General features: G+C 41.9%; 1 protein-coding gene and 1 long non-coding RNA gene across 5 annotated transcripts in view; one reads left to right on the forward strand and one right to left on the reverse strand.

The window, feature by feature from the left end:
- COL9A1 (collagen type IX alpha 1 chain) overlaps positions 1 to 20,401 on the reverse strand; it is a 69,989-nt gene extending 49,588 nt beyond the window's left edge. For 3 of the 4 annotated variants that reach the window (XR_010471185.1, XM_065056233.1, XM_065056234.1), the window contains exons 1-6: positions 20,218 to 20,401; positions 19,820 to 19,893; positions 18,361 to 18,438; positions 18,088 to 18,220; positions 9,624 to 10,020; positions 2,197 to 2,274 (exon numbers count right to left, since the gene is read on the reverse strand). Coding sequence is in view for 3 of the 4 variants with exons in the window: in XM_065056233.1 (XP_064912305.1) it covers positions 2,197 to 2,274; positions 9,624 to 10,020; positions 18,088 to 18,220; positions 18,361 to 18,438; positions 19,820 to 19,893; positions 20,218 to 20,231 (774 nt within the window). In the remaining variant the exon portion in view is untranslated. Of the gene's footprint in view, positions 1 to 25; positions 600 to 2,196; positions 2,275 to 9,623; positions 10,021 to 18,087; positions 18,221 to 18,360; positions 18,439 to 19,819; positions 19,894 to 20,217 lie in introns of those variants that run through there. The other variant, XM_065056236.1, reaches the window with a different exon arrangement.
- LOC135578989 (uncharacterized) overlaps positions 3,661 to 24,000 on the forward strand; it is a 46,572-nt gene continuing 26,232 nt past the window's right edge. The window contains exon 1 of the long non-coding RNA XR_010471187.1: positions 3,661 to 3,748. This is a non-coding gene — a long non-coding RNA (uncharacterized LOC135578989). The remainder of the gene's footprint in view (positions 3,749 to 24,000) is intronic.

A 24,000-nucleotide genomic window follows, 5' to 3' on the forward strand; every position in this document is an offset into this window, starting at 1 on the left:
ACAGTCAAAGTCAGAATAAACTTACTTGAGCCAGGCAGAGGCAAACAACCTGCAGGAAAAGCCCCAGGGGCAAGAGGCCACTCAGAGCCCGGGCCATGGCGGTGGAGGGACCGGCCTGTGGCTGCTGGGACGGGCGGCCGAAAGGTGAGCCCCGCTGCAGCCCCTCACTGCTCGCTGGCGCCTTGGGGAGGGGACTGGAGGAAAGCTGAAGGCTGGGAGGGGGAGGACTGAATGCCAGCAGCGCCTTAACCCTTTGCCCCGCTGCTGTTGCTTTGGGGACCGACCCTCACCTTCTGCGCCCTCCCCCGACTCGGGTTCCCCGCCGCCAGGCTCCCCGGTAAGGCGACAGCTGCGGACGGGCGGCTGCGAAAATACCTTCCGTCTGCCCTGCACAGCTTCCAGAGGCCTCCCACCCAGGCGGCGGGCGAGGGGGGCACAGAAAGCAAGTCACGGAAGGGTTAAAATGAGGCCGCTGCTGCAGCTGCTCTAGGGGGTTGGATTTCCAAAGGCACCCAATTCCAGGCAGGTATGGTAAAAACAGGCATCTCGACCCAGAAAGGGGGACAAAAAGCGAGGCCCCTTGTGGGCTGCTGCGGGACAGGGGCGTGGGGGTGGCAGGACAGGCAGGGCAGGGCAGGGGCTGGCAGGGCGGGACAGGGGCAGGCAGGGCAGGGGCTGGCAGGGCAGGGCAGGACAGGGGCAGGCAGGGCAGGGGCTGTCAGGGCAGGACAGGGCAGGGGCAGGCAGGGCAGGGGCTGGTAGGGCAGGGGCTGGCAGGGCAGGGGCTGGCAGGGCGGGACAGGGGCAGGCAGGGCAGGGGCTGGCAGGGCGGGACAGGGGCAGGCAGGGCAGGGGCTGGCAGGGCAGGACAGGACAGGGGCAGGCATGGCAGGGGCTGGCAGGGCAGGACGGGACAGGGGCAGGCAGGGCAGGGGCTGGCAGGGCAGGGCAGGACAGGACAGGGGCAGGCATGGCAGGGGCTGGCAGGGCAGGGGCTGGCAGGGCAGGGGCTGGCAGGGCGGGACAGGGGCAGGCAGGGCAGGGGTTGGCAGGGCAGGGGCTGGCAGGGCGGGACAGGGGCAGGCAGGGCAGAGGCTGGCAGGGCAGGGCAGGACAGGACAGGGGCAGGCATGGCAGGGGCTGGCAGGGCGGGACAGGGGCAGGCAGGGCAGGGGCTGGCAGGGCAGGGCAGGAGAGGACAGGGGCAGGCCGGGCAGGGGCTGGCAGGGCAGGGGCTGGCAGGGCGGGACAGGGGCAGGCCGGGCAGGGGCTGGCAGGGCAGGGGCTGGCAGGGCGGGACAGGGGCAGGCAGGGCAGAGGCTGGTAGGGCAGGGCAGGGGCTGGCAGGGCAGGGGCTGGCAGGGCAGGACAGGACAGGGGCAGGCAGGGCAGGGGCTGTCAGGGCAGGACAGGGCAGGGGCAGGCAGGGCAGGGGCTGGTAGGGCGGGACAGGACAGGAGCAGGCATGGCAGGGGCTGGCAGGGTGGGACAGGGGCAGGCAGGGCAGGGGCTGGCAGGACAGGACAGGACAGGGGCAGGCCGGGCAGGGGCTGGCAGGATAGGACAGGACAGGGGCAGGCAGGTCAGGGTCTGGCAGGGCACGGCAGGACAGGACAGGGGCAGGCAGGGCAGGGTCTGGCAGGGCAGGACAGGACAGGGGCAGGCAGGGCAGGGGCTGGCAGGACAGGACAGGACAGGGGCAGGCAGGGCAGGGTCTGGCAGGGCAGGACAGGACAGGGGCAGGCAGGGCAGGGGCTGGCAGGACAGGACAGGACAGGACAGGGGCAGGCAGGGCAGGGGCTGTCAGGACAGGACAGGACAGGGGCAGGCAGGGCAGGGGCTGTCAGGGCAGGACAGGACAGGACAGGGGCAGGCAGGGCAGGGGCTGGCAGGGCAGGACAGGACAGGGGCAGGCAGGGCAGGGGCTGGCAGGGCACGGCAGGACAGGGCAGGGGCAGGCAGGGCAGGGTCTGGCAGGACAGGACAGGACAGGGGCAGGCAGGGCAGAGGCTGGCAGGGCAGGACAGGACAGGACAGGACAGGGGCAGGCAGGGCACAGCAGGACAGGGCAGGGGCAGGCAGGGCAGGGGCTGGCAGGACAGGGGCAGGCAGGGCAGGGGCAGGCAGGGCAGGGGCTGGCAGGACAGGACAGGACAGGACAGGGGCAGGCAGGGCACAGCAGGGCAGGGCGCTCACCCGGGCCGGCAACTCGCCGCAGGCTTCACGCTGGGGTCGCAGTGGGTCGCAGTGAATCAGCATCCACTGGATTTCGAACTGGCAAAGCAGATAAAGATCACGTTAATTCAGGTCAAGGGGTCGCACTGGCCGAGGGCATAGTAGGAGGAACACTGGTCAGCTATTGACACGTTTTAAGAGGTAGGTGTTTCATGCTAATAGCGATGGATGTATTGGAGAGCTCAGTCCAGATTAATGCCCCATCCTGTGCTCTCCCACCCCTAATTCTGGAGAGCTTGTAAATATGGGACATAAACCTGTTGAGGGATTTAAAGAGAAGGTGAAATTCATCATGTGTCATTTTTTACATGTTCTTTATAAGCACAGACACTTTTCCTCATGCTATGTTGGTTTTATTAAAGGACAGGCAAAATTATTTTCTCTAAGTGGATAGTTGTGCCCATGAAGAATGGTAGGTCTGAGGACTGAAATGTGGTCTAAGTGTGAAAAGTTCAAAAAGCACGATCATATGCACACTGCCAACAGCCTGCAGCTGAGTGATGTACATCTGAGGAATTTCACATCTTCATGAACATTTGTATTTGGCACTGGAAAACAACATAGGATTAAGGCAAACCTCAGAGACTGCAACCAAGTCTCTCTTGATGTGCTATTTAGATTAGAAAACATACCCTCTGCTGAATGTTACTGAATAGCTCATCCAGCTTCAGAGGTATATCCATCGATATATAGTGCATCACATGGAATTTAAAGTACCAGAAGCATATTAAATTGTGCATATTTATTGTATCTAAGTTTTAAGTCTTGGGTTGTTTTCCCTTCCCATCACATAGGATCAGCTTGGCTTATGAACCACTAATGAGTGGTTTATCAAGAGATTTTTTTGGTTTGATGATAAAATTCACAGGCTCCTATTGCTTTCTCTTCATTATGGATGGCTAAGGAGTTGAATTCCTTTTTTTCTTGTTACGACATAAAGCCCTCATATGGAAAATACTCAGACTTTTTTTTTTTTTTTTTTTTCCTGAGAAACTGAAAATAAAAATGAGTGTTCCGGTACTTTCACTTCTTATTTCTTTGCCTCTCTGAGTCTTTCTTCTTATTCTACTGAGCTAAAGTAGCTCCCCACCAGACCTCCCACAACATAATGTCTCAGTGCCTCCTGGCTGCCTTCTGTGCTCCCTCTGGGATATCTCATTTCTCTCTCCAGTCCCAGCCCATAACTGATGCAGAAGGCCAACTGTCATTCTGAGATGCTTTCCCCTCCTGCCATCACGTTTACATTCGCTTAATTGTATACTGACTGCTAGAACTAATAAATGCTTTGAATCTGAAGTCCTTTAAGATCTCTGCAAGGCATACACATAACCACAAGTTGCTGCTTTTTTTTTTGCTTTCACATTCACCACTTCAGTGCTGCCACTACTGAAATCCTCACTATCACATCTCTGTTCTGCTTGCTTTGCAGTCATCAGTTTCCAGAGTGCTGAGAATATAGCACAGAAGAGGCAGAACTCACCTTTCTTTTACCTGTTATCTGACACCACTATCTGTGAGTTGATTCTCTACCTCCTTTATCCAATTCTGGTTTTAAAACCTTTCCCAGTCCTTAATAATAGACAACTGAATGTCATAATATACATATTAAAGAACTGAATGTATACTGTATATTAATACTACAAGGCAACAATACAGTAATAAAAATAAGAGAGTATCTGGAATCTGAAGAACAGGGTTCATAAAAAGGCATTAAACTGGGATCAAATGATGCCTATATGATAATACCATGCAACTAGATTCTGAGTCCTCAATTTCTACGTTATTCATGTCTGAAGCTCACTTGCAGAGAGAAAGAACTCCATAACTGCCTCTAAAGCAGTTTATAATCTATTTCTGATTTAAAACAAGATAGACATCGTTTTAAGTGACAGATTTTCTACTTTTTCAGTTTGTCTGTTTAACATTCAACTAAAATTATATTAAGTAATATTGAAATTTAAGAGTCACCCGTTCAGTAGTTAGGAAATACCATAATTAAGGTTGCCTGTACAAATTTAATCTGTACGTAAACTGAAATTTTGTGATCCATACTTCTTTCCTTAGAATGCTTCTCTCATTCACAAGAGTGAATGAGCAAGGCTGTGGAAATGGTTCTCATACTGCAGAAACTGTAAGTTTGGAAGTAAATGAGAGAGAAGATGGTAAAAAAGAAAGGGTGGCTTTGTGGAAAAGGCGGACAGATGCCACTGAATGAGCCTGCTTTTGCTTCATAGCTCTTAAATAGTGCTGACAAATTATTTAAGTCAAAATAGCCACATTAGAGAGCAGTAGGAAGGAATGGATGCCTGAAATAAAGTATCTGGGTACAGGTTATGCAGAAGAGGCTGATCAGTAACAACTGTAACTGAAATTGATAGTCTTGAGCTGTGCTTTCAACTTGTAACATGGTACAAAATCTGTAAACACTGAAAAAAATTACTTTCAAGACATATCACCAGCAGCCAATATGTGCATCAGCACATTCTGGTTTTTTATGTAGATAATCATTGCCTTTTTTTGTTTCTTTTTCTCCTTCTTTTTCAGGGTGTGTGTGTGTGTGTTTGGCTTCTGTACTAAGATGAGAAAGATTTGAGATTATAAAATGCTAATTACTAACTTGTGTTAGACTTCAATGCATGACTGTCCAAGTGCCAATATCTGTGTCTTAAGAAAACACTACTAACAGATGAGTATTCATTTTTAAAGTCTGAATCCAGTTTTTCAACTTTGAACATAATCAATATTAAAGTAGAGATAAATTTATTAATGAGATTATGTGATTGCTGCAGTGGGAACTTGCCTCACTAAGCCAGGAAATCCTTTTAGTGCCTCATATGTTTTCTTCCAATGCTCATGAATGGCCAACTAATCACTTTGTTTTGTTCAAGATGGGATTTGAGTGGTGAGCCTTAAGTAAGGCCTGGTACTGTCTCAAGTTTAAGACATATGGAAAATAAACTCTGAATAAAAGAAGCAGGCCTCCTATGCAGAAAAAATACCTCGCATTTTTAACAAAACACTGTACTGTAATGTGAATGTAAAGGGAGTTGAAATATTTTGAACATGCACCTTTAATTTGACATTTCTTAGTTTGCAGTTCCCTAGTCAGGCAGCATTACTTTAAAAAAATAAATAAACTGTGTTGCTCTGTAGATTTTTTTTTTTTGCTTAGAGCTTTTGTTACTGTTTTGAGGCTATATACATCAAAAAATGAGATTAAACCTGCTCAACTTTTTTAAAATGAAAAATAGGACTCTTTTGTTGGTGATGTAGTAAAAGGTGTGACTGGCCTCCAACTGATTTTGAAGAGGTAAGAGAAGGGCCAGTATGTCCTAGCCTTGCTGTCAAGGTACCTTTTCCCTCACCAGTATTTCACAATAATCTTTTGATTATATTTAGCTGATTTATATTTAGCTGTTTTAAAGAACACCACTATTCTGAAGATGTCTCATGTAGTTGTTCTATTGATATAAATATGAAGTGTTATTGAAGATGAAGTACAGGTACAAAGTTCTCTGAAATTAACCTCAGATAAATCAAGGGTAATCATAAAGCAAAGTTATTAAAATGTAATCCTTTAAGACCAAGAGGTATTTCTGACATCCATTTTCCAAGAATCCTACAGGATTTCCATTTAATTCTAATTTCTTAATCAGCACAGATGTAATTGGATCAGCTATGTCTGCCTGTTCACTGTTTTGTCCTCTTAAGTTCTGCAGAAATGCCTGCAAATGCCCAGAGCATTGCACATCTCAGTATCAACTATGCAATTCAGTTCTTATTAGTGCTTTAGATGAGAGAAGTGAAGGTTAGATGTAAATGAGACCTAAATATCTAGAATAGTATTTTCAGCACAGTGTCAGTCATAAGAAAGCATTCAGCAGTGCTGTAGGCTTTAAGGAAAACCGTGACCCTCAGAGCCCGTTTGCGAGTCCCTTCTGGGAGAGATGGCTCCCTGTGCCTGGCCGGGCTGTTGGTGCTTTGGGGGTGATTCAGGGGAAGACACCCCTTCAGGGAAAGTACAACTCAGCTCAGCAATTCTCAGGCAAAGGTTTTCTAGTTTTCTTGTTAGTGGTACCTATTCTTATTCTACAGGGAGTCTGCTATCAACTCTGTGCTTTTGTTAAGTGGCCAAGAGTAAGCTACACGTATTTAAACATATCTCATTCTAGAGCTATTCTGAACACATTTTATCCATTTTTCTACATCTTTGTAATGGGTTTTGGAGCTTCACTCCCTTTACATCTTTTTCAAAGTCTTACAAAATTACAGCAAATTCTGGTGTTACTGACTTTCCATAGCAGGGGTTCAGGCTTCTGAATGTGAGATTTCACAGGGTGAAAAAAAACTGAGTCGTGACTTTTTACAATTCACACACATAATCTGTTCTATGGTGTAAATTAATCCCCATTCAGCAAATATTGATAAGCAGCTGCTTCTTCAGCATTTCAAGTCACGCAGCTACCCTGAACTAGTTAGCAGCATCAAATGTCATTTCTAGCAAAGTATTTAGTGTCTATTATGGCAAAGTTGGGGTAATGGCTCTGAAATTGCAGAAACTAAGGCAATTTATATCATCTCACAGCAGTTAATCTGAGCAGGAAGAAATGAATGCCCTTACCTTTCTATAGAAAACACATGGGTTAGGAAATAAGTTCTTTTTTAGTTTTGAAATGATGATATATCTTGTATTGCTTGGAGTTTATAGTGGATTATTTGAATTACTTTTAGATAAAAAGAACTATTTTCTTTTTTATCTAAAAAAGTCAAAATGCAGCTGTAAACCTGTATAAAAATTTGCCCTCCATGAAACATTCCAGAAATCCTGGAATAAATCTTTCTAAAGGCTCAAATGCAAGCCATAGTTTCTAATGAAACTCTATCTATGACTCTCCTAGGCAATCATAGTAACAACAAGCAATAAAGAATCTCTTTTAAAATGACATGTATTACAGTGCACCTGTGAGAAGTTGACCTATTCTGCAAGATAAATAGAGCACCCACAGACTCCTGCAAAAAGAGAATAGGAAGCACGCAATTTATGTCCTTTAAAAATTATACTACTGGAAGTAATATACTTCAACAATGCCCTGAAATAAATTAGAAATTGTGCCTGGAACATAGTAAATAACCAAGGCTTGTGAGATGTTTAAATTGAGTATAGTCAAGAAAGTTAAAGGATAAGCCTAGAATATCCCCAACCATAGATTCATTTAAAGAGAAACTAAATGCACAGGATAAAAGAGAAACTTGTGCAATATAAACATCCATTTAAAAATTTCTAGTCCATCAGATTGTGTGTTTACTGAACCATAATTTCAGAGAATATGGTTTTCCTAAATCTACATTTTTATAATATCAGGTTGGACCACTATCATTGTCAGTTCTGACTTCATTGGACAGGCCATACAATTCAATCTAGTGAGTCCTATTTCAAACCCATGGTTCTGTCTGAATTAAAGTGTATTTTCACACATCCAAACCTGGTTTAAAAATACAATGTCATGCTTACATTCTTCCATCCCTGATGATTTGGTCCAGTGCTTCACTATTCTTTTTGTCAAAAAAATGCGTCATATTCCTGTTTTAAGGTCTTCCTTATGGGAAGATTTGATTTTTTTCATAAAATACAATAAATATGACTGTATCTTTCCATAAACAAGGGAAAAGTATAAACAAATATTTTGCATGGTAAGTGGTGAATTGTGAAAATTGCTCAATTCCATTTTGTGTTTCATCTTTGAAGAGGGTATCCTATACTTAACATTTTCCCTGACCTCAGGTAGCTTCACACTAGTGCCTAATGATGTAAGTACTTAATCATAGATGAAGCAGAACTTAATGCTGGACATTCTTCCCTCACCAGCTGCCTGAAGAGCCAGCTTGGTCTGTGTTCCTTGTGCTTATGCCTTGCTGAAAAGAGCAAGTCTCTGCAAAACAGGGGCTCGAAAGAGAGTGGGATAAAATTCCAAATGTCCTCTGCTGCTTTTCCCGACTTCTTTAATCCTGACCAAAAAGTGAGCCAGAGCACCAGCAGAGAGTTCTCGCTAAGGTGACCTTAAACCACATCTCTCTCCATTTGTAGCCTGGCACTCTGAACTGTTACTTCCACAAGCAACAGGAATCCTCCTTGTTTTTGAAGAAATGACTCTGTGTCTAACTTGTGTTTTTATTAATCACTCATCTCAGAAAACAGATCAGATAATCAAATAATAAAATCCCTGAGGTTTTTCATATTCAGTTTTCTTAGTTGAAGAGGACAAAAGCACTCAATATTACCATATCTCACCCCCAATGTTATTTTCTTCATGAAAACAACTTTCCTCAAAATGTAGTAGCACAAAGAGGATATTTTTGGTATCAAATTCACTAACCAGGTATAGAATAAGCATTTCGCTACGTGCTTTTGCTACACTGAACAAAGGAACAACTCCACAGTGAGTTTAAGTATCTGCTGCAACATACAGGGAATGCTAAATATCTAACAAAGGGATTCACAGAAGCCAGGATACAAGGGTGGGATGTCCTCAGCTGTCCAGGAGAAGAGATGTGGAGATGGGTAGGTGTTGTGTCTCTGCTCTGCTGGGCCCTCCGTTAGAGTTGATTCTGTCCTCTGACACTGCACTTATCCCTCATCGTGTTCATAAGCAAGAACCTTCTTTAAGAGTTAGCTGTCAACTCCAGGCCAGCCTTTTGGAAAAAAAATCTCAAGCTAATCAAAGAGGAAAAGCCACTGTCAACATGATCATACCAAGTGGCACAATGATTTAGAGAGTCTCCTGAGGTATAAGATATTCATGATAATCACTGATTTAGCATTGAGATCTAAATGTGGGTCTCTTACTGCCTGTGTGAAAAGCAAATTAAATCACAAATGTCCTCCATCAACCTCTCTTACAGAAGATATTTGTGTTTACTATTTAAAATGTTTATTCTGCCAGAGACACAGTTAATTATCTCTAGCTGATGGTCGGTGCACACATATGAGAGAGGGGTCCCAGTTCTTGCCTAATTAATGTTTTGCTCTCTTCTGTGGGAGTTACAGACAACAAGTCCATGTCCTGAGTCTTCCTTCAAGCCTCACATGAAATAAGCAAAGAAACATCCAACTGACAGACCCAGCCAGAGCAGAATCTGGTAATGGAAGTGTGGATGTCTCAGACACTTCACTATGGAAACTTACACATAAGCTGGGTCATGCCTTACCTCATACGGTGTATATATGTGTAATATTAAAAGCAAAGCTAGTACTTAACTGCCAGGGAGTTGCTATTTTCCACCATTTTTGCTTTCAGAAAACATTTGAAGATACATTCCACAAAAAAAAAGATTAAGTATAAAGATCCTATAAAACACTTTTTGCAGTAATAAAAGATTTTAGAACTTACCGGAACTGAAATTTGAGGATTATTTTTGAGTTTTCCAAGTACAGCAAAGCCATCAACGCTGATTTTCCCTTTTGGTTTTATGTTTAAGGATTCTATTTTAATACAGTCAATAAAAAGCGTGACACTGTTTGCTTCCACACTTATCATAAGCTTGTGCCACTGGGAGTCAAACAAGAAAGGCAAATGCAAAAATGATGCAGTTTGGAGACTTCCATCCGCTCCTTTATAAGAAAATTCAACACTTTTCACTTGACCATTAAGATTCACTCCAACTTGTTCTTTTCCTGAAGAATCCTGAATCTGCCAGATAGTCCAGTATTTCTGAAGTGTGGCCCCAGTCATCCGAAAAGTAGTTAGAAAGGAATATTCATCAGGCAATCCATTGGAATATATGGCACTGTGTAGGATCAAAATACAGTACATTTGTTGTACATTTGTTCTGAAAAGTTCCACGTATCACCACAGAGTAATGAGAAACAGTTACTCAGAGAAACTAAATTTCAACCATGCTTTTATCGGTGCTCTTCTGCATGCAGAGTCCCAAAATGAGATGTCTTTTTGAGTCGTCAGTGTTGCTCATGGCAAAGGCAACTGGTTCAGAAATGTGGGTTCTTCTGACATTGTACAATATTTATGACAACCCTTTCTAACTGTAATGGATGGAGCAACAACAGGCTCCTACTTCACATGTAGAAAGTATATCCTACAATTATGCTATTTCCTACTATTAGACTTACAAAATCTGTCAGTGTAGTGTGAATTGAATAGGTAGATAGTGCAGATCTGATTCGGTTTTGAAGACATCAGAATGTATTTTGCAAATGTATTTTTTTTGTTCAGCCTGAAAACAACCCTTTTGTTAATGTATTAGCTATCACTTCAGCTGAAATTGTTCATTGACAAATACATGCATAGTAAGAACCCACACTAAAACCATATTATGTCCTGTAACATTCAACCACAAGACTACAAGCAGCAGGGAACAGATTTGCCACATACAAAATGATTCCTTGTCTTGCAATTCCTATAATGTGAGATTTGGAAACACAAACAAGTACAACTGGCTGTGTCACTGTGCAAAACAGCCAGGTCACTTTTTTTCTCAAATATGTCAGTGAATCTAGTAAAATATTTTTAAAATATGCCTTTTTGTATTCTAGGAATTGTAAAATTGTAGCATCTCAATCCAGGTAACATCAAAACATTATTTGCCAGCTATCCACATTTAAGAATAAGTTATATTTTAATAAATGTGTTAAGTATGGAGATATGCAGAGCTATTTTGTCACTAGCTTTCATTAGAATAATTTTTCAGGCAAGAAGGCATTTTGAACAAACATTATTTTTGAGTGGCAGATCAATCCTAGCTCAGCAGGAATTTAGCCATCTTTATGAATCTCAAGCCTTAGGCTAAGGAAAAAAAAATTTGAATCAATTAGTTCTTATTCTGTATGCTTGACAACTACTGATTTAGTAAGAGAATACTCCCAGATAATATCTCCACAGTTTGTAGTTTAAGTGCTCAAAGCTGTAGTGCAATCATATTCCAGCAGGCGACGGCACAGCCTCAGCAACCTTTCGGTAGGAACTGGGGAAAACCTGACAGCTGCAGCAGCAGCTTCACCGGATTAATAAACTGCCCAAACTACTGGTGTTTCTTCTCTTTCCCCACAAGCCTGAAATACACCTGAAAGCAGGTGGACGAGGAAGAGGGATGTGTAACTGGAAGATTATCTCGTTGCACAAGGTGTGGGGATACAAAAAGGTGGGAGAGGGGGCTCCTTGCCATTATCTTTAAACTGTGATTTGCCATGACTTGTGTCTCTGTTGACCACAGATGCATCAGTCTGTCCCAGCTGGCTTTCTCTGGTAGGATTTTATCTAACTTTTGTGTCCTCTTATTGTTTTGTTTCAGTTTGTGTCTTGCCATCTTCAGTGCAAATGTCAATGCGTGGATATTGTAGCTTTCTTCTGTTCTGTGTACATTACTGTTACAGTGTGTGCTACTGTCCACCATCCTTCTGTAGGCTTCTAGCTTACACAATATATTTATACATGATTTCCTGTTCTGGGAACATACTCCCCTTCCCTATCCAGATACACATTAGTCTCTTGCTAAGCTCCTGATCCAGTTCAGAACATCTTTTATGGCCCTCAGTGTCCTTCCTCCATAATACCTCCTAAACAAGTATTTCAGCGTCCTCTGCTGCTAAAACGTTAGCTTGTCTGAGTAATTTATCTCTTCATTTGCTGAATCCCACTGTTTGCTCTTGAGCAAGAGCTGGTTTTACTACTTCCCTATCAAAGGTGGTATTGTTAGGTAATATTTTAACTAGCCCCTGTGTGACATTCTGCTTTCTCGCTGTCAAGTTTTGTGACTCCAAGGGATCCGATAAACCAAGCTCTGCAGCTGAAGGAGGCATTGCTAATCCCAGATCCTCTGAGGAGAGGTTTTAATTATTTCTCTGCACTGATAAGTGTTGCTTTCATGGCAATACTGGTTAAAATACCACACACATTCTCACCCCACCTCAGCTGACATAACTATAACTATACTGGAAGGAAAATAAAAGAAACAACTGAGTAAGTAATCATAGTTACAATTTTCAGTTGGAAGATTGTTTATGCCAGACTGGAGACTGGCAAAAGAATTCTTTATACCATACTTAGCTACTAGTGTTAGGCCTTTACAAGCCATCTTATGGATCCTCCTTGTTTTTCGGAAATTAAAATATAAAAAAAAAAAAAAAATAGCTTTTAAAAATTTTACACAAAGAAGATAAACTGCATAAGAGCTTCTGACCCTGGTAAGAGAGAACTAAATTAGAAGAAATGTATATAGAACAGTAAACTTACAAAGTCAGTATACAAACATGGACAAATATTTGCACTTCTTAAATGTTTAATAACCAGCCAGAAGAGCTGCTGACTTTAGCCCAGACTCAGTATCAGAAAGGTGACTCAGCATGACTAAGCACAGCATGACCCGTTGCCAGAAAGGTACTCTGCAGGGGACTGTTGCTGTGTAAGATTTATACCTGTAATTCTACAAGTAAAGCAGAGACAGATTCTCATCTCAGTTACTCCAACGCTAATGAAAAACAATTCCATTGCTTCAGTGGTATCAGTGTATTTCACTGCACAGTTTCTCCAAAGCCTGTGATCTTTACACAGGCAAAACACTACTGAAGTCAACAACTTAAACCACTAAGTATTTGGAAGCCATGGCAAATTTATCATAATATTAAAGTAACCAATTATAGAGAAGTTATTCCTCCATCTCACTGTGAAGTGAAGAGTGTTGGATTCTGTAATTCTTTTGAACAGCTGATAACTATATAGGCACTCAAATTATTTCCACAATTTTTTTTTAACATACATGTTTCCAGTTCCACTAACTTATGAGAGTAAACCAGTCAATTTTAAACTTAGAAACAGGCAGATGAGCAAAAGAAGAATTAATATGCAAAGTTATTTCAAGTACACAGGCCAAATTAAGTCCTTCCCCACTTCCTATCCACTTAAAATTGTGAGGGATATAAGCTACCAGAGCATTTTTAAAATTCTTTTTTGTATCTTAAGTTTCTAAGATAAAAGACTAGTCCTGCTTTCCTTGTATATGAAGAACTATTATTAACTGATTTAAGTGTGACATGGATGCAATATCAGACGAATATTTTATCAGATATTTGAGTCCTTGCTTAAATTTTTAAATGCAGGTTGGAGGCAGGGTGAGATTGAAACATTTGTAATTAGTCTAAGGGAACTTCTGAAACACTACTGTTTTCTTTTAATCTTTTTCATAAATACCTAAAAGTGTTATTAATCCTGTACCATAAGTGCTTACCAGCAAGATTTCTTCAAGATTTCAAGACTAAGTCCTACCAAGGCATCAATATATCTGCAATAAGTTATCTGGTTAGGTGGTAGAAGCCCTGAATAGTGCCACTTCAGGATTCATCCAGCACAGCAAGTATTTTAAGAGGTTAACTAAGTATTGATTTGAATACTACCAAATAACTGTTTATTTTATTAAACTTGTTTCCTTAAGAGTTAGTTTCCTAGGTGAGCTCCATTGCCCACTGAGATAACTTACCCGTTGCTAAATGAAGATTTTAGAAATGTTAGTACAATCCACTAGAGGCATCTGCAGAAATTTCTCTGGCCAACCTCATGATAATGCAGTATTATATACCCAGGGGTAGAGGGTTTCTTTGCACAAGCTGGAGTCACTTGTGGCTGCACCTCCTGAAGCCTCCTAGAATCACAGCTGACCTGGCAGGCACTATCTGGCAGCCATCAAATAAGCAATAACAATAAAGCCTAGCTAAGTATTTTTTAAAACTGCCCCAAGTCATTAGCCAGAAGTCATTTACTAGCATTCAGTACTCTCAGCTGGTCTCTATTCTTCAGAAACCTCCATTTCTGAGCTAATTATTTCTCTTATGAGGTAACTATCTTCTTAACTGCATTTTGTCTTTTCCATTATAGTGTCATCATCAATATCAATGGAGTGGTACTATGTAAGATATCTTACTCGTAATGCAAAAATAAAAGCACCTGAAGAACTTTGGTGGCTGGATGTAGAAAAAACAGAGCTTCAGGCATATGCGCTCACGGAGTATTAATTCACAGGGAAGCATTATTCCCAAAGGAATAAACAGGAAATCAGCCTACAAAATTCTCTGGATGTTCCAAGCTTACTGAAAAAGCTTTAAAAACTTCCTATTTTCATTTTATAATTTCTTGTCGTAATGTGTTTGTCATGTCACCTCTTAATGTAGTCTGCAGTATCCACTATCCCAAATATAAAGGCTGTTCAAAAGGCACCTTCAGCTTTTATATTGCTCTGCTTTCCACTGAGATGAGGATGCAGGCAAAGAGGTACCATTTGTAGACTCATAGGCTGCCTTCACACTACTGGATTCAGTGTGCCCAGATCTGGTCTCTGATACTAAGTTCAGCTGGCTTGAAAAATTTAAACCCGCTTACTTCCAAAATATGATGACCATATGCAAGCTGCTTATTGGGAATGGTCCATGGCCTATGCTAGCTGCCAAGCTGTGCCCAGGAACGGTTTAAAGATTGTTAATTAGTCTGGACCTGAACCATGCCAAGGTCTTGTTTAATTTTTTAACAGCATAGACTATTGAGTATGAACACTTTTGAAATCTCCCTGACATTAATTTATCCATGTGGACATAGGGGCCTTGTGGTATGACACCTGCATGTGTGAAATTGAAGAATTAAGATTTCATCTAGTGCCTTTTCCCCCATGTAAAAACATAACATAAATACATTACTTTGTGCTAATACATTTTGTAAAGCTTGCAGTAAAAAAATCAATTCAATTATTATTCAAATTGCTGATATTAATTTTGCACTTACTAACTGGTGGACACCTACAACAGATACGCAGATCAAATGGAAGAATTACAGGGTCATCTTGTCAGAAACAATGGGTATGAGTCATGCCAGCTTCACAGGTTCTAATTACATGAAGCACCCTGTGTTGATTCTTCAGCAGATTTTATGCCAGAAACACCAATGCCTAATGGGAATTTATGTGGACAATGCGAGAAGCTTAAGTCAAGACTTGTGTGCAATCATTTGTGTTCATTCTGGGATATACTTCTGAACCTTGGCAAGTCTGCTAAGCAGCAAAAGACCAAGCTACAATTAAGTAGTGTTTTAAGGAAACTGTGTAAGCTTTTCAAGTCATAAGTTATTGCTACAGCAAAGACTGGATAAATACGCTGACCCATGCGCATTTAATTGAGCTCTCCTTCCCATACCATAGCCACTGTAACATGAACTTGTCTGTGTTAGTATAATGATCATATGCTAGTCTACAACATTATTTTATTGTTCCTGATAAGTGCTGACTGAATGGTGACAGTCAAGCAAGCCCTCTGTGCTGATGCTGTAATTGTCTTCCTTGTCATTTCTATGTGTCTGTCCACCTCCCCATCCCTACCCCCAAAGCCTTGAATTCATTACACACCAGGTAATGGGCTTACTTTGAGTGTCACTGCCCTATTTCATAAGGCAAGAGAAGACATTGTCCATGGCTATCAGGCTAGCTGATATGGCTGCCCATTAACAAAGGTGTGAGAGGAGATCTCTGCAGCAGAGCAGGCGTGGAGCCAACAGATGCCTGACGTGTTTATTGAGGCTCCATCCCCAGTGCTCCTATAGCACTCGTGCCTTTGTGCCTGTGTCAGCCACCCAGCTCTGGAAAACAGTGCTGTGTTATTTTTTCCAAGCTCGCTCTAGTTTTGCCTCCCTCATCTCTTGGCGGAGCAGGAGCTTGCAGCGACGGTGGCACGAACCGGGGGATCACACCCAATGTTACACCCAACACGTACCTGCCCGGCGACAGCTCCGCCGGCCCCCGCCACCCCCGGGGCTCCTCCGTGCTCGGCGGGGCGGTGTTTCAGCACCGCGGGCACGGACAGCTCCCGGGCGGGGGCTTCCCGGGTGGCTCTTCTCTTGCCCTGCCTCCCCCCCTCCGCTACCGCCTCCCCTCCCGCCGCTGCCCTGCCGAATATTTGCCTTATCCTTAAATACTCCACGTGCGGGGGGTGGCCGTGGCCGGGGGAAATGCAGCAGGTGTCCAGAGTTGCTGCAATGCCTGGGTCTGAGAATGCCAGAACTACACCCGTGCCATTAAAGATGCTTCATCTTACTTGAGGTGCTCTGCCTAACTCCCTAACTCCTGTAATGCTTCTCAGGGATTGCTTCATCCCAAATTCATACCAGTAAAACTCATCTACCATGCTGCATTATAAAGATTATGTGGGCAGTTCTGTTTTTTTTTTCTTTTGTTTGTTGTTTTGTTGTTGTTGTTGGTTTTGGGGTTTATTTGTTTGTTTGTTTGTTTTAAATATTGGAAATGGTCTAAGGTGTGCCTCTCCTGTGCTGTTAGCCTCAAATACTTACTGCCAACATCACTCCTTCTGAGTCAGCTTACTGAGAGGGGCAGACTCTAAAATAACATGGAAGAAAAGCAGCAAGATGAGGCTCAGTGGCGGAGCAGCACACGCTGATGTTCTAGAGCTTTAGGACTCAAACCTTAACCCATTCCCTGGGGCAGGACACTCACCTCAAGTGACTTTTTAGTTTGAGCCAGGGCCAAATTTCAGGTATACCATGGGGCAGCATTGCAGTGTAACAGCACAGTATCGCCTGGGAGTACCCATCAGTGTCTTGAATATGGTAAATTCGTGATACTGCACCATATCCATCCAACAAGCCCAGTGACAGCAGTCAGCTCAAATGCCATGGTGCGTTAATGCAGCTTGTACAGGCTTGATCAGGGATAACTTCTGTATATCAAGCGTATCTCTCATCAAGCCATCTATAGCAAAGTTTAGATTTTCTTAGATATGAAAATGTTATAGCTTTGATAGCTCAGACAGTTTCTGAGCTCAGAAGCATGAGTTGAAAATCTGAGAATCTCCAGTTGTTAGTGAAATGGAGATCCCATTTACTGTCTGTGTCTGGATTCACATTTATGCATTAACAGCCTTGATTTGCCACTGGGATGGAAAGTAGTCATGAGTCCAATGCAACCAACTGGCTAAGCTGTAGACTAGCTTAACCTGGGGGCCATGAACGTAGAAGACAGAGAGGAATGCAGAAAGCAAAAGTTGTCAGCGATAGCCAGAGTATGACAACAACACTTTGCACTCCAGTTATTCCTAGCTGAAATGGTAGTCCAATTAAACATCTTGCCAGCTAATTGCTAAGTAAAGGCATTCTTAATTACATGAGGTTTTGGACTGGAATCCAGACTTGCCTAAGTTTGGCAAAGACATCTCTACCCTGCTGTATTGTCTCTGTTCCTTCACTGGCAACAGGTCTGGCCTATAAAGCACAAACACTATAAGACTCCTAAATTCTGGCTCCTATTGCAACTTGCCTGTGACATGCTAAATAATAGTTTTCATCTTTTATAGACTAAGTGACCAGAAATCAACCAGAAATATGCATGTACCAGTTAACCAAAAAGAAACAAACAAACAAACAACCTCTTATCATACCACAAATCAATTGTTATTCTACTTTGTCTCTTCAATCCTTGCATCATCAGAAGGATCCCTCTGTGTCAATGTTTTGAGAAGACTTTCCTCACTCTCCTCCTGTTATCTTTTCTTTGCCTCCTACCTCTTGTCAAGTCATCAGCCACTTTTGGCTTCACTTCCTAGAGGTGAATCCCTTTCTATCAGCAAATCTTGGAGCACCTTGGGCAATAATATTGTTAGAAGAAAGTGGAAGTCCCTGAAATTGCTGTTACAGACTCAGTCTGGTCTGGTGGTGGCAATGAAAAAAACATTTGAACTCCTCTTACTCCTTCCAAAAGCTTTGCAAATTAGGTGATCTAGGTGGGGGGAGTATCTATCCCTTAAATGACAGTATTGCAAAATATCTATACTTTAAAGTTAAGCAAAAAATGCATTACCTGGTTGGGATCCTGAAGTCTACATTGGGTCCCAGTTTATAAGCCACTTGTAGAGAAGTGGAGCCCACTACTCTCTGGATAATTCCCTGGGAAGCAGCTTTTTCTATTTGGAACTGAGAAATCAGATCAAAGCCTACAAGAAAAAATATCCATGTCCAGAATGTAATTTTCATTTTAATTTAATTAGAGGATTGTGCAGTTACAGAGCTGAATATACCCTGTTAAAGTTTCTGAACAGAAGATTTTTCCTGAAAAAGTAGGGGCGCTACTTGCCTGGTAAGTCATCTTGGCCGATCCTGATTGTTGGGCAGAGATCAGTTCTCTGACTGGCACCCAGAATGACTGGTAGTCCTGCAAAAAAAGGTGAATTTACTACCCATGTGCCTGCACATTGCCTCAGATCACCTTAAAAATTAAGTGAAGCAACTGTAAGAATATTATTAATTAGAGCTATATATAATAATTAGATGCATATAATAATCAATTTAAACTGTAGTCAGTGAAGTCAGAGGTCTAAGAAAATAAGCATCTGTTTCTAGACACCTCCAAATCTAAAATTATAACTTGACTGATTATTTGATTATGGTTTTTTTTAAGCCTTTAAATGAGAGTGTTACAATAATTCTTCTTTCGCAGAGCTATGGAGAAGTAACTGTAGCATAAGAAGGTCTGCTGTGTTAGGAGTTTTTCATTTGGAACTTTTGGTGGTTTAAGCAAACTTGGAAAAAAAAAAAGCACCAGTTACCTAAATCAACAGTCTCGCTAGTCTCAAGGAAACTTAAACAAACCTCATGCCAACTAAAGAGGCTGTTGAGAAACTGTTGGCATCTTTTCCATCCTCTCTGGTATTCCAGGTGTTCCCACCTTCCTCTGTGCCACATTTGATCAGAGAATGGTCATTCATAAAATACAGGGTGGGGGCAAGAAGAACTTAGAGATGTTTTTTGTTGACCCAAGCAAGAATGTAGAAGAAATTTGTTCGAGGACAGCCAATGTAAAAATCTAATTTTTCAGAATATTATCTGTCAATAAGCCCTGTAACGAGCATTAAAGCTTACAAGATTCCCCTAATTTGAGGAAGGAGGAAAGAAAAATTAACATTTATTTGAAGAGTTTAGATGTCATGTACAAGTCCAATACTAGGTCAATCTGGAAAATGTTAGTAGAGTCTGGATGAGGAAGAATGAAGCTTGCAAGTTGGAAGGAGATACATTTCTAACCTACAGAAAGCCTTTTGTGTGCTGCAAGGGCGCCACCATAAATGTGGGTTTCCTTCTGACAACATGGACTTAAAGGGAACATTCAAGTTGACATGTTACACCTTAGAAATGGCCTCATTCTACATTATTTGATGAGGCATATGGCTGACATCCAGCCATTTACATTTTATGCCCAGCAAATATAGTGTAACCAGTTTGTTGCCGCAGGTAGCAGAAGAATATCTAACTAGAAGCACTGAAAGGTACAGGAAGGTTTGTGTCCTTTAGCTATTACTATATCCCTATTTTAATTCTTACCTTAAAAATACCTCTAATAGTGATCTTAAAATAGCACACACAGCTTGCTTTTTCTCTTCTTTCTCTTATACATGCATCCATACATACACATAGACAGTTCCCCCTTTGTATGATGGCTGGCTATAGAGCATTTTAATTTTGAATAAGCTCAGAATATTTATTTTGACAGTCAAAATTAGAGAAAGATGAAATGCAGATGAAGTCTGTCTCCTTACTTGATTGATGCTGGATGGTGGCTGAGATGAAAGACCACAGGAAACTACACAGGTAAAAGCAAGCTGTAATTTTCCTGTAAACAGAAAGAAAAAAACAGTATGAATGTATAGTTTCTGACAGATTCTGTTATTGACTTTCTCCTCAGAGCCATGCATATTACATGTATAAAAACCTGAATTAAGGATTTATGAACAGATTTGACAAGACAATTTCTTTACATGAGAACTTTTTATCTTTGCCTCATTATAAAACATGTCAATAAAGCTCTTTCTATTACCATTTCCTTCATATAACACTGCCGTAAAACCAAACAACAAAGGCAGCTGCTGGCAAGGACAGCTCTAACTGTTCTAATCTCTAATTTACAGATTTCTCTAAATCCCACTTGTTCTCTTACCAGTTGCTTTTCATCTTCCCTGCTGGCTTTCTTCACTTCTCTCATGTGAAGACGGGGTGTCTAGAGCTGCACTCTCTGCTTCCCTCTCATCGGCCCGTGGAGGAGAGCGGTGGTGGGTGCAAGCGGCTCCTCCTGCCCCAGGCAGGACCCAGCAGGGAGGGAGGTGCCGGCTCTGGGGTCTGTTTTAATCTTGCCAAGGGAAGGAGGTGGAGGCTGGACAGACATGTGTGTCCTGGTGGGCTCTGAGGGCGGATCTCTGGAGCCAGACGAATATAAAGAAACCAAGAGAGCTAATAAAAAGCTGCTGCTTGCGCCAGCATCAGGGCAGGGAGATTAAGAAAATGTGAGTTCAGTGATGCCAGTGACTGAATGGTGGGGTCTGCTGTTCAGCCAGGCAGCAGAAAGAATAATATGTATTGGGGCGGCTGAGGAATCTGGTGACCCTGACATGGTGTTAAGACTAAAACTTTGAGAACAAGAGAACCCCAGTCCTATAAGGAAAGCATTTCCACATATTGCTGATTTATTCATTGGGTGGCCTCAGAAGAAGCCTAGCTGGTGATGTCCCAGTTGGTTCTTCTGAACAAAACCAATTATTTAAAATGGTATTCATTGCTTAAATTTGAACATTTTTCGAGGAATAGACATAGGTATTACTAAGCAGGCTCCTGTTCTTCATTTGTCATTGAAAAGGCGCTCACTTTTCACAGACTGTTACACATGTTTAGACACAAAGACATTTATTCATATTTGTTCACATGGATATAAAGAGAAAGAGATACTGGAATCTGCATGCATTAAAAGACCAAGGAAAAGAGATAAACAGCCAGACAGTCCTGATAGTTACAGCAGCCAAAATTCATGCATGTATGGAAAAGTTTACTAGTTTGTGCTAAGATATCACATTTGTAAGGTTCATCTTATCTAGATACTTAATATTCTAAGGTAGTCTAAGATTCCATTAAAAATTGCATATAGATATATATTATTTTTAAGCGTGGGATATATCAAGTGCAATTATATCTACTGTCTGTTGAGATTCTGAAGCAATAACTGAGTAATGAGTTACCCCATTCACACCAATTTGCTGTAACTCACTTTCCCAGTATTGGTAATTCAATGTTGTTCACACTGTTATATCTTTTCTTAGAAAGGGACGGGCTGGATCATAGACGTGAACAGTTTGCCATGAATAACATCTCTTTTTAATGCCTAAGCAAGCAAATCTTGGGTGAGATCACCTTTTATCCCTTCAAGAGAAAGGTTTACTCAGGGAGCCTTGCAGTCTGGTATCACAATGGCAAAATATTATATCTGTGCCAGAATTTGTATATGAAACCACTGTAAATAAAGAAAAATAAAAGTTGAAGAAATATTAATTTGATTTCACAATAAGTTTGACCAGGTCCACCACACATCTGAGTCACTTGCTCACCAGGCAAATATTATCTGTAGGGCACAGGAGGAGTCTATAAGGAGCAGATGGAACAGTGGGACATGGAAGTCACCTGAAGCTACAAGGGAGAGAAAGGCATGATGTGGCATGGGAGGGAGCAAATGAGCTCACCCAGGGTTTAGAAGGAGTACCAGAAGTTTTGTGGAGGAATGGAAAAGAGCCAGGTGTCAAACCATCTCTTTCATCATATATCTATACATATATGTTGTGTCATTAAGCTTGCCTTTGAGACTGCTTGGTATTGTCAATTTACTTATGACAGCATTAAGGAAGAAAAAGCCACCCCAGTAGTTATATGGAACTAAGTGGTACCATCTTTGAGTAAATAAGCAAACACTTTTTGTCACTTGATGTGAAGATGTCTGCCATTGCTTGCGTCTGGGCTTATTAGACACACACATTATGCCCTCCAAAGAGGGGGAGCCTTGTTCATAGAAATTAAGAGGTCATATACTCTGTTTCTAAACAATCTATAATCTGCTTTCTTTTGCCTGAAATAAAACATGGGAGACACTATGTAATTAAGGCTTAGAAAACCCATTTACTATTCTGTTTGTGGGCAAAGGAAAACTCTGATGTTAATAGGCTCTGATTGTCGTGTGTGCATTTTCATGTCTTCATCTTGCATCAAAACTCACAATCTATGATGAAATACCTGATTAGATGTTTTACTAATAATCATCATTTTAGCTTCAAAGAGCCAGTCAAATGTTAGCAAACAAACTAGTGCTAGTTGATTCAATAGCCCCATGAGCTAGTCAATATTATTCCCATCTCACACAAATGTAAACTGAGATAGATGGAGTAGATCATAGAATAGTTTGGGTTAGAAAGGACCTTTAAAGGTCATCTAGTCCAACCCCCCTTATGCAATTTGCTGAGGGTCACAGAGATGGTTCTCATCCGACTAGCACTCACATTTAGATGACCTGACTACCTCGATGTGTCTCTAGGTCACTTCATATTTTTCTCTTTCTATGAACTGGGCTAATATTGTATTGTTTTGTTTTGTTTCAGAAAATCCCACTGCACAGTGATTGCTGTTTAGCCATTTGCTCAGGAATCCATCAACTAAGCACTAACTGCTCAACTGTTGAAAGCAGATTAATTAAACAATATGGAACACGATTCTCCAAAAGTTCTCTGTTCTTTAGCTGTAGTATGGTGACTTTGTTCAAATACTATGTCCTGAAAACTAGCTATGTAGGAAAGTCATCACCTCACTAGCATTTTAGTGTGCTTACACTTTCCTCTCCTCAAATATCTGATTCCATCAGGTGGACTCAGCTTCTCCGGTGGATATAAAGCTTGCTCTCTGTGATGAAAAAGGTTGCAGTGAGATGGCTGTAGTTAAACTTCGAGACGTGCAATCCAGCACAAACCACAGAAACCAACACTTGGCTCAGAAGGAGCTGTTAAATGTGGTCAAGAAGAAGGTTCCTCAGTTCAGGCTTGGGCTGACAGCAATTTAGAATGGCTAAATTAAGCCATCTCCTGATGTTTATAGTTTGACTAGCCTTGAAGGAGTTCAATGTCACTGGCTTGTACTTTCAAGCAGGATTTTTAGGAGGGACTAGGCAAGTTTCTTCCTCTGAAAAGTATTTGTGGCATATATGCAAACTCTGAAGGCTTGAGAACAGGCTTTGGGACTGGAGGATCCAAAGACCATTTACTCTGTCAATGTGAGTCGTCTCACAAAGGAGCAATGGTTGGTGCCCCAGCCCTGCCCCACTCTTCCATGCATGGCTGGAGGAGAGAGGTGCAGTGGGGAAGACTGGAGGGAGGTCACTTCTTATTTGTCTCATATCTCCTGCAAAGTTACATCTGTCTCATGTAGTCTTCTCCAAATTGTGCCTTCAATCTTCTAATTTAATTTCAGCCTTCTAAGGCCATGTTCTGCATTCAGTTTACCACATCAAAAGTCTTTTTTTATACATTTCAAACTTATTTTTCCCTACCTATAGTACAAGGGTCACTGCTGTCTTTGTAGTTTAGCAGACTCATTAGGATAAGTGCATACCACTCACTTAACTTCTGTGAGTTTTGGTTTTTGTTGTATTTGGCTCTAATAGCTCAAGATTAACTATGTGTGGCTATGAGTGATGGCATTTCTGACAGATCTGCTCTTTATTAATCAGTCTAAGAGTTAAGACAACTTGGACCCGTGACTGATCTCATTAACATCAGAGGCAAAACTTGCGCTGACTTAAGTGCCTTTTATCAATAATTAAACCAACAACAAATAATTGAACCAGGATCCACAAGTGTAGAGTAATGGAATTGACAGCAAAACTATAATCCTTGTCAGGATCCAATACATTTGGAAT

This window comes from Columba livia, chromosome 3 (assembly GCF_036013475.1).
Source record: "Columba livia isolate bColLiv1 breed racing homer chromosome 3, bColLiv1.pat.W.v2, whole genome shotgun sequence".
Classification (NCBI taxonomy): domain Eukaryota; kingdom Metazoa; phylum Chordata; class Aves; order Columbiformes; family Columbidae; genus Columba; species Columba livia.